General features: G+C 37.0%; 1 protein-coding gene across 2 annotated transcripts in view; it reads right to left on the reverse strand.

Annotated features, from left to right (window-relative positions):
* The window catches only part of ASB5 (ankyrin repeat and SOCS box containing 5), a gene marked incomplete at both ends in the record, with an annotated part of 50,038 nt that overhangs the window by 21,747 nt on the left and 13,319 nt on the right, over positions 1-14,972 (reverse strand). Inside the window, one exon of one of the 2 annotated variants that reach the window (XM_080710124.1) lies at positions 756-879. The exons of the other annotated variant lie outside the window; for it this stretch is intronic. Coding sequence (XP_080566250.1) covers positions 756-879 — 124 coding nt within the window. Of the gene's footprint in view, positions 1-755; positions 880-14,972 lie in introns of those variants that run through there. 2 annotated transcript variants of the gene reach the window in all.

Genomic DNA, 14,972 nt, shown 5'->3' on the forward strand with positions numbered 1-14,972 from the left:
TTTTCAACCTTTTAAAGAAATTCTAATATTTGATCCTGCTTAAAAATATGCTTTGTTTTTGAAATTTATAACCACTTATAACATTCTTCCAGCTACAATACTACATAATAAATACAACTCATGATTTTTTTTGGATGGGGTGTATTATTTTACCTCTATATCTTCATTTCTGTCATTTAATGTCTTTCATGGACATATTAGTGTTCTTCTAAAATTCGTGATATTCTATTTTTCCTTTTAAAAAGAACTCCCCCACGCAGCTCCTCTTTGGTGCTGTGCTCATTATCCATTATAGCTTTCATAATTTTCTATTATTAAAGTTAATAAGCTGGTGTCATAGCATCTTAAGGAAGCTGTTCTAGTCATTTTCTTGCCTACATCATTCTCCTAGATGATGGTCTAATTTTACATGATTTAAAATTCCCCTATTGCCTGTAAGCAGCCTTTTCCTGCTTAATAACCCCCTTCAGTTTTCACACCAACTTATAAAAGCCTGCTGAGTTGGAAAGGAGAGCAACACAAAATCTAAAAGTTCACTGTCATCTTTCATATACTATCATAAAAAGGAGAAGCCGAATTCATTCTCCCATCCACTAAAAGATGAGATGCAGTGCAGTCGTTTACCGTGCCACACATTTACATTTCAGAGTTGGAATTCTGGAAAGCACTCACAGATTAAAGTTAGTATTCGCAAAAACAGCTCAAGGTACTCTATTTCAGGACATCCACAGATTTGCAATGGCCGCTATACTAACCTTGACTGGTCAGAATACCCCAGCTAGCTTTTCGTTTGGAAGAACGTTCCTCTACACTCGCTAGCCTTCTTTTCGTGAGGATCTGTTTAATGCAGTTCCCTTGCATAGCAATGTCTGAGGACATAGTCTGATTGACGTCTCTGCCTGTGGCAACCAGGTGTCATAAGTACAACTGCTCTAGCCAGAAGAAATATTAGCGCCTGGATTTCTCCCTACTTTTTTTCCTTCGGTTGGTTCAGATTTTCACAAAGGTTCCTGTGTGCTGACTGCAGAATGGTTCCGGACGACATTGAATTCTATTCAGAAGCACTTGGAGGGGGGCTGGTAGTTGCAGCGTGGGGGATGGGCCAGAAATGCGGGAGCATTTTCTATTTTTAAAGCTGAGACTCGCGGAGGCAGAAAATCGTTAACTATTTGTGTGATATAGAAAGCACGAAATGGGTAAAATTGCTTTTCCTGCCTAAAACTGAAGAGACACGAGCTCTGTCTTTAAAATAGGAAAGCCTGTTAAAATGATCTGCGAATCAATCAAACATGAAATTGCCGTCTATAATGGCTGCAGGCAGAATATTGCAGTCAGAAAGCTCAGGAGTGATCCGTGACTAGACAGCGACCAGGTCGCCTTTCTTCCCTTCCTTCTCAGGAATACATTTAACATGTGCATTAGGGTCAGCTGGTACCTATCCCGCAGGTTTTAATTTTGTAAGGATCTAAGTTTAGAATTGACCTCAGGACAAAATCACAGACATTATTTATATAGGCACAGCTCACTATTGGGATTTTTCTTGAGATCATCTCTAAACCCAAAGATGTCAGCAGAAAGTTTAAGTAAAGCTGAGATTTTTAAAATTTATTTATTCATTTATTCACCCAAAAACGCAGAGGAGAGTGTAAAGCTGGAGAGAAGAAAGGAAAACCAAGCCTGTGCCTGTTCTATTTCTCTATTTCACTAGCAGCAGTTGTGCGGGGCACACAGTCCACGCTGGAGTCAGGAACAGGGACTGCAGGGCTCTGGGGATTAACTGAGCTGGAGATCCTGTTACCCAGCACTAACAGGTTCAGATTCGTCTGGATGAAAACTGGTGGCGACACAATCTGTTATCAGCCTTTGAGTTTCATATGCATTTTTAAGGCTCTAGCTTCTGTTGGTATGTAGAAAAAAACAAAATTGGGGGGGGGGTGTTATTTCCTGATGTAACTATTCGAGTAGGAGGAAAAACTTTCCATCAGTAAAATGTTTCTCCACCCACTAGCCTATTAGTGTACTTGGGTTTGTTATGTCGCTGGTGTTGACCTCAGAGATACCACAGTGCTCAATCCCAAGAGTACGTTCTCCTTATATGAGATTAAGTGCCAATCCCACTGTCTGTGTGAGCCCCGGCAAGTAGCACATGATGCCTCAATGTCCTTTTTTATAAAATGAGAAGGTGGAATAAACAATCGTTCTTTGTTGGTCATAATATCTTTTGACTCAAATATTATGACCCATGCACAAAAAGTAAGATAGCATATCAGTTTCATGCATGTATCACCACAGAAGAACCTAGACAGCCCCAATAAACTAGAAACTCAGAGGTGGCAAAGCACAGGCAATTTACGTGTGTGGAATATACCAGGTGAAATTCAGAGACTGAAGGGCCTTATTGGAGTCTAACACATTTGTTTGTGCCAATTTCCCAATTGTCATTAACTACTGACTCCTTGTTCCCTAGTTTGTACTAGTTTATAAAGGGGTCATGATAATCTCTACAATAAAAGTAAATTAGTAAATTATAAAGGAGGCCCAGTGGCACACATCTGTAATCCCAGTACTTGGGAGACTGAGATAGGAGGACTTTAAGTTTGAGGCCAACCTCAGCAACTTAGCAAGACTCCCAGCAATATAGTGAGATTCTGTTTCAAACAAAAAAATTAAAAAGGGCCAGAGGTATGCGTCATAGGGAGAATGTTCCTGGGTTCAATCTCCAGTAATGAAAATAAAAAATAAATTATATTTTTGTTTAAATTAATTAAAAGAAAATGTGATTTTAAGTTTATATGACTTTTCAGATTTATGCTTTTGTTATTGTAAAATGAATATAGAAAGCTTTACTATATGTGTCAGAACTATTTGTTTTTAAAATGATTTTATATATCATGTATTATAATGATATGTCTCTGTGTAACTATTTGTTATTTCACAGATCTCTCTCTTAGACAACGGGCACTTTAAAAAGTGTCAGTTTAAAGAGCAAGGCTTGGTGGTGCATGCTGGTAATCACAGTACATGGAAGGCTGAGACAGAAGGATCACAGATTCAAGGCTAACCTCAGCAATTTAGCATGACTCTGTTTCAAAATTAAAAAAAAAAAAGTCTATGGTATATCCTAGAGATAGAATGCCCTTGAATTCAATCCCCAGTAGAAAAATACAAAATTAATTCAAATATGTAATTTAAGAAGGCATTCTATTGTTATAGAATATGTTTATATATTTATGTGATAATAATAGTTATATGACAATAAGCACATTTAGTAATAATATATAGTTATGTGATAATAAGCATATTTAATAATAATAATATATAGTTATGTGATAATAAGCACATTTAATAATAATATATAGTTATGTGATAATAAGCACATTTCCAGTGCAATGCAATAAAAAGAAACCAATGGATTTGAGTATGACTCCAAATAGCTGAAATGTACTTTGGCTTGCAATATGGACTAAGAAACAGAAGTAGGTGATTTTTTTCATTTCAAAATTTAAAATAAATCAAAAGTAATCATTATTTTAAAATGACTTCATGGAATTGAGGGAAAATGCTAGCATTAATTCACTAGGGGAAAAAAGAATTCAATAGATTGTGGAGACTCATGTATGCTTCTTATGTTCATTTATATATTATCATAAAAATAATGTGCAGTGAAGTTAATGTGTTTGGGGAAGAATTTAAATGTTGAGTACCTAGGATTTTATAAATAATGGTGCAGTGGGAAACCTTTAGGTACATAGAAGACTCTTAACATCTTCCCTAGTGCAAAAACAAAAGGCAAATTGGGTTAATTGCATGGTATTATATGTTCCATGAGTGTATGGAAGTATTAAAGAGAACCAGTATTACATAAAATATTAGGGAAAACAATAAAAATTAGATCCCATAGCAGATGATGGAGTCTGAATGATTATGTCTCAAGAAAAAGCTTTATAGATATCCTATAGATTAGAGAGGACCCAATATTACTACCTGAAAAAGCTAAAATAAAATGTAAGCCTAGTAAGAAGAATATGGGATATTAAACGGTAAAGATTTTCTTCCCATTTTAACCGATGCTGATGTATCTGAAAACACAGAGACCTGTGTTTGTTCTGGTCACCCATCCAGTGAGATGGTGAAGAGGAGAGCTCTGGTAGCTGGACAGGTTTCAGAGAAGGGCATTAGAAGCCATCATAAAGAGGGAGCCACTTCTGCAGGAGAGGGAACTTCACTTTCAAGTACTTCAAACTGGAAAGTTGAAATTAGGTGGCATTATGACAGAAATCTGTATTATCATGTAAGGCATGATTAGGAGTGAAAAATTTAAGAAACTCTGAAAAACTAGAAAGCAGGATCATTGACAATTTTGATTTTTTAAAAATTTGCATGTCCTCCTTGTGCAGGGGACATGCCAATCTTCTATTGTTTCAGTTTTAGTATATGTGCTCCTGAAGCAAGTACCCTATGTTTAAATTACTTTCAAACAGGATCTTAGTTTAGTTGCTGAGGATAGCTTCAAATCTGTAATCTTGTCTCAGCCTCTCAAGTAATGGGCTGATAAGCATGTGCCACTACACTCAGCTACCTTTTGATAATTAAAAAAAAAAAAAGCTAAAATTGAGGCACCGAGAATTTATAGTCTTTTTTTTTAGTTAGTACAACAATCACTAACTTACAGAGCTCATTGCTTCCAGGAAGTCATATTTAGATACATTAATGAGTGAGACATTGATAAAAATTTTTGAGGATATATATTTGAACTATAGGACTTAGTTCATTAGCAATTGTTCCTCCACTGACAGAAATAGATCAAGATAAATATATTGTTTAAATCCGGATCAGCAGTCTTCCTGAGATTTTACTACAGAATATTTCAAATATATCCTCATATCTGTCACCTATTTAAAAAAATTATCAAATCACAACTAGTCTTGTTTCATGTATAATGTACCTGCACTCCTACAATCTTCTGAGATCTTGAAGCAAATCTCAGTCTATCATCTTAGGCATAAATATTTCAGTATGTCTTTCTAAAAATTGATTATTTGTCATCATAACTGCAATACCATAATCACAAAAAAGCAATTCCATATTATGAACAAATACATCTTGGTAATATTTATTTATTTATTTATTGGTTGGCTCATTGGTTGCTACTGGGGATTGAACCCAGGGACATCCTACCTCCATGCTATATCCTCAGATTGTTTTATTTTTATTTTGAAAAAGGGTCTTGTGAAGTCACTACATGACTGAGGCTGGCCTGGGACCTGAATTCTCTCAGCTTCCCAAGTACTGGGATTACAGGTGCATACCACCACGCTCAACAGTTTAATTTTCTTTGAAAGAGCAGGTCTGTTCACAAATTTCCTTCCATAAACAATGCCTGGATTGTTATAATCCTCAGTCATTTTTGAGGGCAAAAGTCTGATCTTTCCATTTTATTATTTTTAAGATGTAAGATTCTCATACTTCAGGGGAAAAAATGAATGCTCATTTTCTCCAGTTACTAAGAGCTCACTAAGTATAAGATAAAGTTTTCACCTTAAGTCACCACAAGATATCTAATATTCTCTGTTACCTGTTAGTACAAAATTTCCACCTTTGCAGAGCCGCATCTGGAACAAGCCATTCTTCAATTCTCAGAGGCTGTGTTGCTCTGGGCTTCTTTACCAGCTCATACATTTGTACAATTACAAGGAGTCATCACTGAGCCCCATTCTTGCCCCATTTTATTTTTAATTCTATTTTATTTAAACACAAACACCTGCATCTGTTGGCCTAATGATAGTCAATGAGGGTAGATGAGGTCTGAGAGCAAGCCTGGCGCAGGTATCCTGGGAAAAATACAGGGATTGTTATCCAATAGTCAACCTTTGTTCCTAGGGTCATTCACTCTTTATCTGAAGGTTGCTTGGAAACCTACAGATGTCAGTGCTGTGGCTCATTATATTTCCTCTCTCTGCTGGAATTGAGTGGTTAGCAAAGGCCATGAGAGTCCGAAAGAATTGCAGCTAGAGAAAATATGGTTGGGGTAGCTACAAAACCACACATAAAATGTCAAGGTCCAACCTTGGTGGTCAAGGATATTGCATTACCAATATGTGTGCAAGGATTTTAAGAAGACACATTATATAACAGAGTCTTTTCAACTTTACTGACTTTGGTACAATTAAGGAAACTAAGCATAATTAATAGTCAAGAAATAATAATGTCGCGGAGTTTCACAGAACTTATTTTCATTGTAGATCCTGAAACAAAATGGTAAACTTCTGTTGAGGAAAACGTATATGTTCTCATTGTCCAGGTAATATAAAAAATGAAGAATCATGTGCCTTTACCTGTGATGTAAAGATTATTTCTATCATACTTGAATATTTGTTAATATCAAGAGCTAAAACATCTCAAAATGTTAAAAGTCTCTTGAATGATGCTATAAAAGAAAACATGTACATGAATCAGGAATAGTTTAAATTAAAATAATAGGAAGGAGTTTTTTAAAAGACACAAATAATCCTTACATGCGGAAAAAAAAATGATAAAATACGATTTTAATTCCCACTGCATTGCTGCTTAAAACATGAAGGACTACCATGAACCTCTAACTACTAGAGTGTATTCATTTTTAGTTGTGTAAACAAACAAGACGGTGAAATATTTATTCATTCACCCACTTATTCATTATTTTCTCTGTATGTACCAGGAGTTACGTCCTGGGGACACAGACATAAAAATATAAGAGCTGCTGCCCACTTAAGCCTTCAACTCTAGAGGCTTAAGATGCATTTAGAATTCCACAAACCTCAGTCTGATAAGTTTTATAAGTCTCAGAATCAAAGAACTGAAGAGTCACAAAAGCTCAGAAAGTCTCATTCTCCTAGCTAGGTTGCAGTAATAGTCCCTTAGCTGCTAAAATTGCCAGAAAATATCATTTCCACATAATTTTCACTGAAATTAAATAAATTGTTAAGTGCTACTCTAAATTAGTGATAATCAATACAGAGGTCATGGTATTATCATAGATAGTACATTTCCATTACTAAGATTTTTTTTTTTTTGTACTGGGGATTGAACCCAGGGGCATTCTACCTCCGAGCTACACCCCCAGCCTTTTTGTTGTTGTTGTTTTGTTTTGTTTTAATTTTTACTTTGAAACAGGTCCTCACTAAGTAGCTGAGGCTGGCTGAAAGCCTGCAGTCCTCCTGTCTCAGCTTCCCAAGTACTGGGATTACAAATGTGTGCCACCATGCCTGGCTCATGGCTCATTACTAAGATTTTGTTTTTTTAAAAAGCACAAAACAATTTGTAGAAAAGTAAAGTGAAAACACTTTTTGTAATTTTTCCCTTTCTCTGTGAAATGAACCCAGGTCCTTGTACATGCTAGGAGGCAAGTATTCCACCACTGAGATGCATCATCAGTGTTTGTTGTTATTCTAAACATACCCTTAAAAGAATTTGGCTAGCATGTAAACTGTGAAATAAACAGTGAAAAGATTGTGTGTGTGTGTGTGTGTGTGTGTGTGTGTGTGTGTACAACTATATAGATACCATTGTAAAAGAAAAATTAAGGAAAAATTTAACTGGAAATACTAGTTCTACTTCTGAAACCAGAACTTAATGTTTCTGCAGACTTTGCTAAATGCATAATATTTAGAAGGAAATATGCATTGCTTTTTAAAAAGCATAAACACATTTTGTTTTTGAACTATAATAATAGAAATAAAAAATTTCAAGCGCTTACTGATATGACTACGTTTTACAAATGACACTTGTGTCAGGAGTCTACCTACAGTGCACTTAAAGATCTTGGTAGAGACACTCATGGAATGACAGTCCTCATTCCAGTAGGGTGCAGTACTTAAACCTCAGTCCTGCAGTCAGACCGTCAAGGTGAGGTCTTAGCTCAGCTGAACCATATACCGATCTGTTATCTGCAAAGCTACTTAATTTGGGCTTTAGTCCCCTTATCTGGAAAACAGAGCTGGCAAAAGCACCTACCTCACAGAATTTCTAAATTAATACCTAATTTCACAGACAGTATGTTCATGAATTGGAAGTGCCTGGAACATGGCTAGCCTTCAATTAATACTAATTTTTGGCACTATTCTTCCTAGTTATAAGGTATATATGAATGAATCATTCGTGCTTTCTTCATGGAAGGTTGCCTTTTTACTGAGGAATAAAGTTAAGAAGCAAATTAAAAATTCACAACTCTGACCACTTCAGTTATTAGTAAACTCCCAGGCATTCATGGTTCACTGCTTGCTCAGTGACTATGGTGTAACAGCAAACAGTTCTTGGCCTAGTCAATTCAAATTTTCCTTTTTGTAAGTGAAACAAAACAAAACAAAGCAATAAAAGCAACAAACAAATGCAATCCATAAAAATAAAGCAACTGAAAAACACAGACTGAAAGGGCTGAAGACTCAAGAATACATCAAACTTATTTCATAAGTAAGTCCACTGGTTTCAAGGGAATAAGTGCTCATTAAGATGTAATGGACCAGCCATTGTCTTGTAAAAGGAAATAAAATTAGACAAAGAAAATATCTAAAATATTAACAATAAGGAAATTTAAAAACAGAGGGCATAAAGAACCCACAAATTTGAAGTAATGATGGTCTTTTTTCTTTTTTTATTTTAGGGGTGGGGTGATTACAGGGGATTGAATCCTAGGGCCATTCTACCACTAATCTATATCTTCAGCCCTTTTTATTTAGTTACTTTTCTTTTGAGACAGGGTCTTGATAAATTGCCCAGGCTGGCTTCAAACTTGCTATCCACATACCTCAGCCTTCCAAGTCACTAGGATTGCATCACTACGCCTGACTCTTTAAGCAGCAACAATCTTGAAGCACAGAAGTTTCCTGAATCTCCTTGTTGACAGGCCTCAGGGCCTAGAAGGTCTGGCCTATGATTATGAAACTGTGATCTGGATGATCTCTGCCTGCAGATTTGCTAGGTTGAATTATTATTCTTAAATATTTTTAGCTAAGTTTTTCCCCAGGTAAATTTCAGATTTAATGGACAAATAACTGGTAACATTTCTTAAGGGTAAAATCATGCATTATAATGTGTTCCACTAAAATTTTCTTAATAAATTTAATTGTTAAATTGTTATTACCCTAGAGCTTTCAAATGTTGATGTGTAGGTATATATAATTCTTATCCATTACTTTATCATGCCCATTTATGCCCCCCAACTTTCCCTTGATTATGTCCATATTCTCTCAGTTCTAATATCAACACCCTTGAGTCAAAGGACTAGGCCAACCTATCAGAAATACTGCAATAGCTGCTAATCATTGGACCTATTTTTCTTTTATTGATTCAGTGAAATGTCTCATTCAAAATAGTCCCCAGGTAACTTTTGCAGGTTTGCTTGTTTACTTCTACAAATTCAAGGGGTTTTCTCCTAAGAGTGTTATCTTTCTGCTCAATGTCTGGGCAAGAACATTATTTAAAACGAGAACGTCTAAAATAGATTTTTGAGAAAGCTGGTTCCTCATGCTGAGTTTGCTTTGCTGATAGTTATTTAAGATTTCTGTAGCTATGTTCATGAGTGAGATCATGTATAGTATTCTTGTAGTGACCATTTCAGGTTTTAGTAATGTATTAATGATTGTTTGATGGCTCTGAATGTTATAGGATATGGAATATAGTACACCAATGACATTGTCTACTATGGCAGGGGCTGGTTATGAAGTCTCTGCCTCTGATATGGGCCTGAAGTCACTGGAGGCCACCTGTCTGGCAGCGATCGGCAATGACAGCTGGTGTGAAGTGAAGAATATGGAAGACGACAAGGAATCTACAGAGAACCCTGAAACAACATTTGCTATCATCTCCACTCTCTGTCACATTGGTGACACCTGGCCTGGGGTGCAGAAAATCAAAAAGGGGAGGCCAAAGCCAGGTATGGTGGCACACGCTTATAATCCCAGCATTTGGGAGGCTGAGACGAGAGGATTGCGGTTCGCGGACAGCCTCAGCTACCCAGTAAGACCCTTTGCAACTCAGTGAGACCCTGTTTCAAAATAAAGCATAAAAAAATAGGGCTGAGGGTATATCGTGGAGGTAGAATGGCCCTGAGTTCCATCCCCAGTACCGCAAAAAGAAGAAAAAGAGAAGACCAGTGGAGCAGAACCAGCTGTAGGTCTGGGTGCTACAAAACAACCAGTGACATATATGTGAGCAATTACAGCACCTGCTGCCCCCACCCCAAACTTCAGAGTGTAAAAATGGCAACTGAATCAATCTGCCAGTCAAATCTTGTGCTAATTTCTCTCTGGTCAGCTCCCGCCCAGAGCAACCTAGGAAAGAGAAGCATTTCTGGCATAACTTGTTGAAGACTCGGGACAAAGTCATCACAGGTAGCTGACTAATAGAGCCACACCAAAAATCTTAAAATAGAGGAAGAGATTAACAGAAAATGTGGCATTCTAGAAGAGGAAGCACTTGGCTCTTCTAATCCCAATGGTGTGTGTGTGTGTGTGTGTGTGTGTGTGTGTGTGTGTGCGCGCGCCTGCACACACGCATTACTGGGGATTAAACCCAGGAGTGTTCTATTTTGAAACAGGGCCTCATTAATTGCTGCAGGTCTTGCAAATTTGCTGAAGCTGTCCTCTAACCTACGATCTACAATCCTCCTCTTTCAGTCTCCCAAGTACTGGGATTACAGATGTGTGCCACCAAGCCCAGTTTAACCTTGATGTTACTTATTCCACACTGAAGCATTCCTCCCTCCTCTCCCTAACTGCACAAATGAGCTGAATATCTGCTCTGCCATGAGCTCAGAAAGAGACTTTAGTTTTTCTATTTGAGTTGAGGAGTAACTGTTCATCTTTATGAAACAGGCTGCTCAACATGACCTAGGAAATCTCTCCTAGTACCAAACATGTGCACAGCGGAGAGGATGAGGATATTTGCAGATGGATGAGGACTGGAGTAGCTGGAGAGTACAACTGACCACAGCGTGCTCTATAAGATTTTGTGTAGCCCATGAAAGAAAGAATTTAAAGAAAACATCCTCTGCAAACCCACAGAGAGTTCTCTAAAATAATTGTCATTGCATGTTAATTTGTGACTGAGGCAGTGATTCTTGATGGTTCAGGTGAGTACATGCTCCAAGTTCTGAGATAAGGCGACTGAGGTCATGAGTGTGATCTGGTCAAAAAAGGTAGCTTGGGGTGGTGAAGCCTGATGGCTCTATCTTCTAACAGTGAGTCTTCCCACTCTGCTCTATCAGGTTACAAAGTGAACTTCCCAATTATTGCAAAAGAAAAAAAGAAAGGGTCAATGGCTTCAAAGAGAGGAAGAGAGAGAGAGAAAGAGAGAGAGAGAGAGAGAGAGAGAGAGAGAGAGAGAGAGAGAGAAAAGAGAAGAGAAGAGAAGAGAAGAGAAGAGAAGAGAAGAGAAGAGAAGAGAAGAGAAGAGGAGAGAAATCTCCAATTCTCTATGGTTCCTTTATTTTGCAGATAAAGGAACAGAGGTTGAGAGTAGATGATATTCTGAAAGTCACCATTGGGGTTAAGAGCAAAGCAAAACTGGAACCATTCATTCTTTCCAACATTCTATTTTGCTATCTAATACTATATGTGAATAAATTGACACCAGTGACTATAAGATAAAGACAAAAACAAACCTAATAACCAAAAGCTTCTATAACATAAAGTTTGTATGAGGATCAGATGAGTTTATAGTAGCACATGTTTAGAATGGTCCACGGCATGCATCTAAGAACAAGGGTTTACTATTCTCACAAAATAACACTTTCTTGTACAAACCACTTTATTTTTGTACTTTTCCTATACAAACATAAAACCTTTTTTTTCTCACTTTATTTATACTCTGTTCTCTCTCTGCCAACTACCAGCTTGAAATGAAAAGGGTCACAAATTCATAGGAGGAATAAAATCTACAACCTATCTTCTCTACTCCTCAAACAACAGTTTCTGGAGAAAAAAAACTGATATGCACCATGGATAAGGATTTAATGTAAGAACATTTTTTTTCTTATAACCCTTCTCCTTCCCATAGTTCTAGCCACAGACTTGTTGTTGTTGTTGTTGTTGTTGTTGTTGTTGTTGTTGTTGGTTTTTGGTGGTACTGGGGATGGAACCCTTCTACCTCCGGGCTACACTCCGAGACCTATTTTATATTTTATTTGGAAACAGGGTCTCTTAAGCCAGCAAGGCTGGCTTCGAACCTGTGTGATCCTCCTGTCTCTGCCTCCCAACCTTAGGGATTATAAGCATGCGCCACCACGCCCAGCTAGCCACAGTTTTATCACCACTATGAGCTCATGAAGGTTTGCATGCTGACAGCAATTAGAAGGTTTTATCTTGATTTTTTTCATGAAAAATTTAGCATATTTGCAAAAGCATATCTTAAGACAGAAAGAAAAGGTCAAGAGGCCCAGGTGTGCCAGCCTCAATTCCAATGTTACATGTCATGCAGGTATCACATCCACTTTGGCTGGCCAGCCCTGGGTATCCTGCAGGTCTCTGCCTTTGTCACACAGGAGGTGTAGCTCACTGGGGAGAATGCTGCTTTCTTCCTCCCTGCTGTTAAATTGACTGTGGGGAAAACTGAGTTCCTAGCACAGGAGATAAAGCATTCCACCCACTGGAACCCTCCAGAAGCCTATGGATGAATAAGCCAGGGAGTGCATGGGAAACAGCAAGACTTCTGTTTGTTTAATCAGTCAATCCTACCACTTTAACTAAACAGATTCTATAGGATTTGAGGAATAGGCGTAACATGTAAAGTGACATAAGGGTGAAAACCTGAAGTCCAGAGATACTGCTTTCACCAGATACTAATTCTCTATTTTGCATCAGTCCTAGGCCTTCTTGTCACCGCTTCTAATACTTGCTAGTATTTTGATCTGCTTTAGGGAAGAGAAGAGCAATCTCCTGTCAGTTACTGTTAGTACTGTTTTCTGTTTGCCATACACACTTCAAAGTATTATGCTGAGCATCTAATTTTAGGTGAAAAAAAATTATTAATATTTGAAGATTGGCTCACAAAGTATAAAATGTTAAGAACTAAAATGCATTCACTTAAGATGAAAACAAAAAAGGTGAGTTAGCAGTGTTCTTCACCAAAAAGAAAGAGATCTTTGAGTTAACAGAACAGGGAGAAGATATATGAATCCATTAACAACCATTAACTGATTCCAATTAAAAATAAATTTATTAAGAATTTGTTTTATTTGGTGAAATGGTGCTAGTTTCATGAGAATGAAAGAAGTTAGGAAAAGGGACATTAAGTTTGATGAAGAAGAACAACTGGAAAGCATTACCTATAGATTCATTTTATCTATCTTCATTTGTTCTCTGAGAATCTCCAGAGTCACTGTGCATTAGCATTTATTTGAATGTATGTGGATCCACAGCACTGGGAAAGGTATGACTACAATAGTCACTGCCCTGTACTGAAAGTGACAAAATCCACTTACTTAATTTTGAATCCCTCACTTTCTCTCTTCCTTATTTTCTTCTTCCTGTATTAATTCCAACCTTGAATATTTATTAACTAACTTCATGTGTTAGGCATTAAAAAAATGAACCAAGTCCTTGTCTTCATGAGGCTTACAAGCTAGACAACGTCTACTTTATGGCATCATTAATGATAAATTTGCTTCTGCTATGATAGTATTAAAAGAAAAAAGCAAAACCCCACAGATGGGAAGAACAGTGATGCCCAAGCAGAAGACCCAGGTTCACATTCTTATATTCCTCTAAGTAGACTGATAACTCTGAGCCAGCTCCTCTATATTTTTAAGCCTCTGATTTCTTCTCTTCAAAAGTATAAGACTGTTGACTTATTTGAGGACAGATAGAAGGATGAAAAGGGATAGTATGAGTGCAAAAACTTTGTCAGTTACAACAGAAAATATATTCTTACTAAGAAGTATGAAAGAGACCATGCTAAGTCAAAGCCCGAGTTTAAGAAATGTCAAGAAGCCAGGCGTGGTGGCACACACTTGTAATCCCAACATTTGGGAGGCTGTGACAGGAGGAACCGGGTTCTCAGACAGCCTCAGCTACTTAGTGAGGCCCTTTGCAACTCAGTGAGACCTTGTTTTAAAAATAAAGAATGAAAAATAGGGCTGGTGATATAGCTCAGAGGTAGAATGTCCCTGAGTTCCATTCCTAGTACCACAAAGAAGAAAAAAAAAAAGAAATTGTTAAGAGACTGGATAAACCCACTAGTAAATACAATTGTAGGGAATCTCTAGGAAACAGGGATTCACTCTAGGTTGAAGATGATATTTACTTCCTTCTCTTTCTCATCTTCTCTGTCTACAACATTAATTAAATAACATTTACTACAAAAGCAACACATAGAATTATCAACTTGAGAAAATGTAACATATGAAAAATTTATTTTTGCCAAATGAATAGATTATTTCCAAAGTGAATTCTTTAAGTAATAAATTTACATAACCCTTGTAACCCTTTCTAACATTTGGTAATGTTCTGATCTGCTTTATTATTTATTTATTTATTATTTTTATTTTTTGCAGTACTGGGGATTGAACCCAGGGGCATTCTACCTCCAAGTTACACTACCAGCCCTATTTTTTATTCTTTATTTTGAAACAGAGTCTCACTAAGTTGCAGAGGGCCTCACGAAGTAGCTGAGGCTGTCCATAAACCGTGATCCTCCAGTCTCAGGCTCCTAAGTACTGAGATTACAAGTGTGCACCGCCACTCCCGACTTCTGATCGGCTTGATGGGGAAGGAGTAGGTTTTAATGGTGTGATGTGTGCATATATATCCACACAAGTTTTTTATTCCATTAAAATGTATTAATTCAATGCACCAATAAAAAAAAGCAAGCTCTTGTCAGTGCTCTGATTTCTGATATTTGTACTATTTTAAATTTTTATTAATTTACTAAAAACTATTTTGCATACTACTTAAAATATAACTGATACACATATATCAATATAGTATACATATTCTGTA

Source organism: Muscardinus avellanarius (genome assembly GCF_963383645.1).
Source record: "Muscardinus avellanarius genome assembly, chromosome: 14".
NCBI classification, from domain to species: Eukaryota; Metazoa; Chordata; class Mammalia; order Rodentia; family Gliridae; genus Muscardinus; species Muscardinus avellanarius.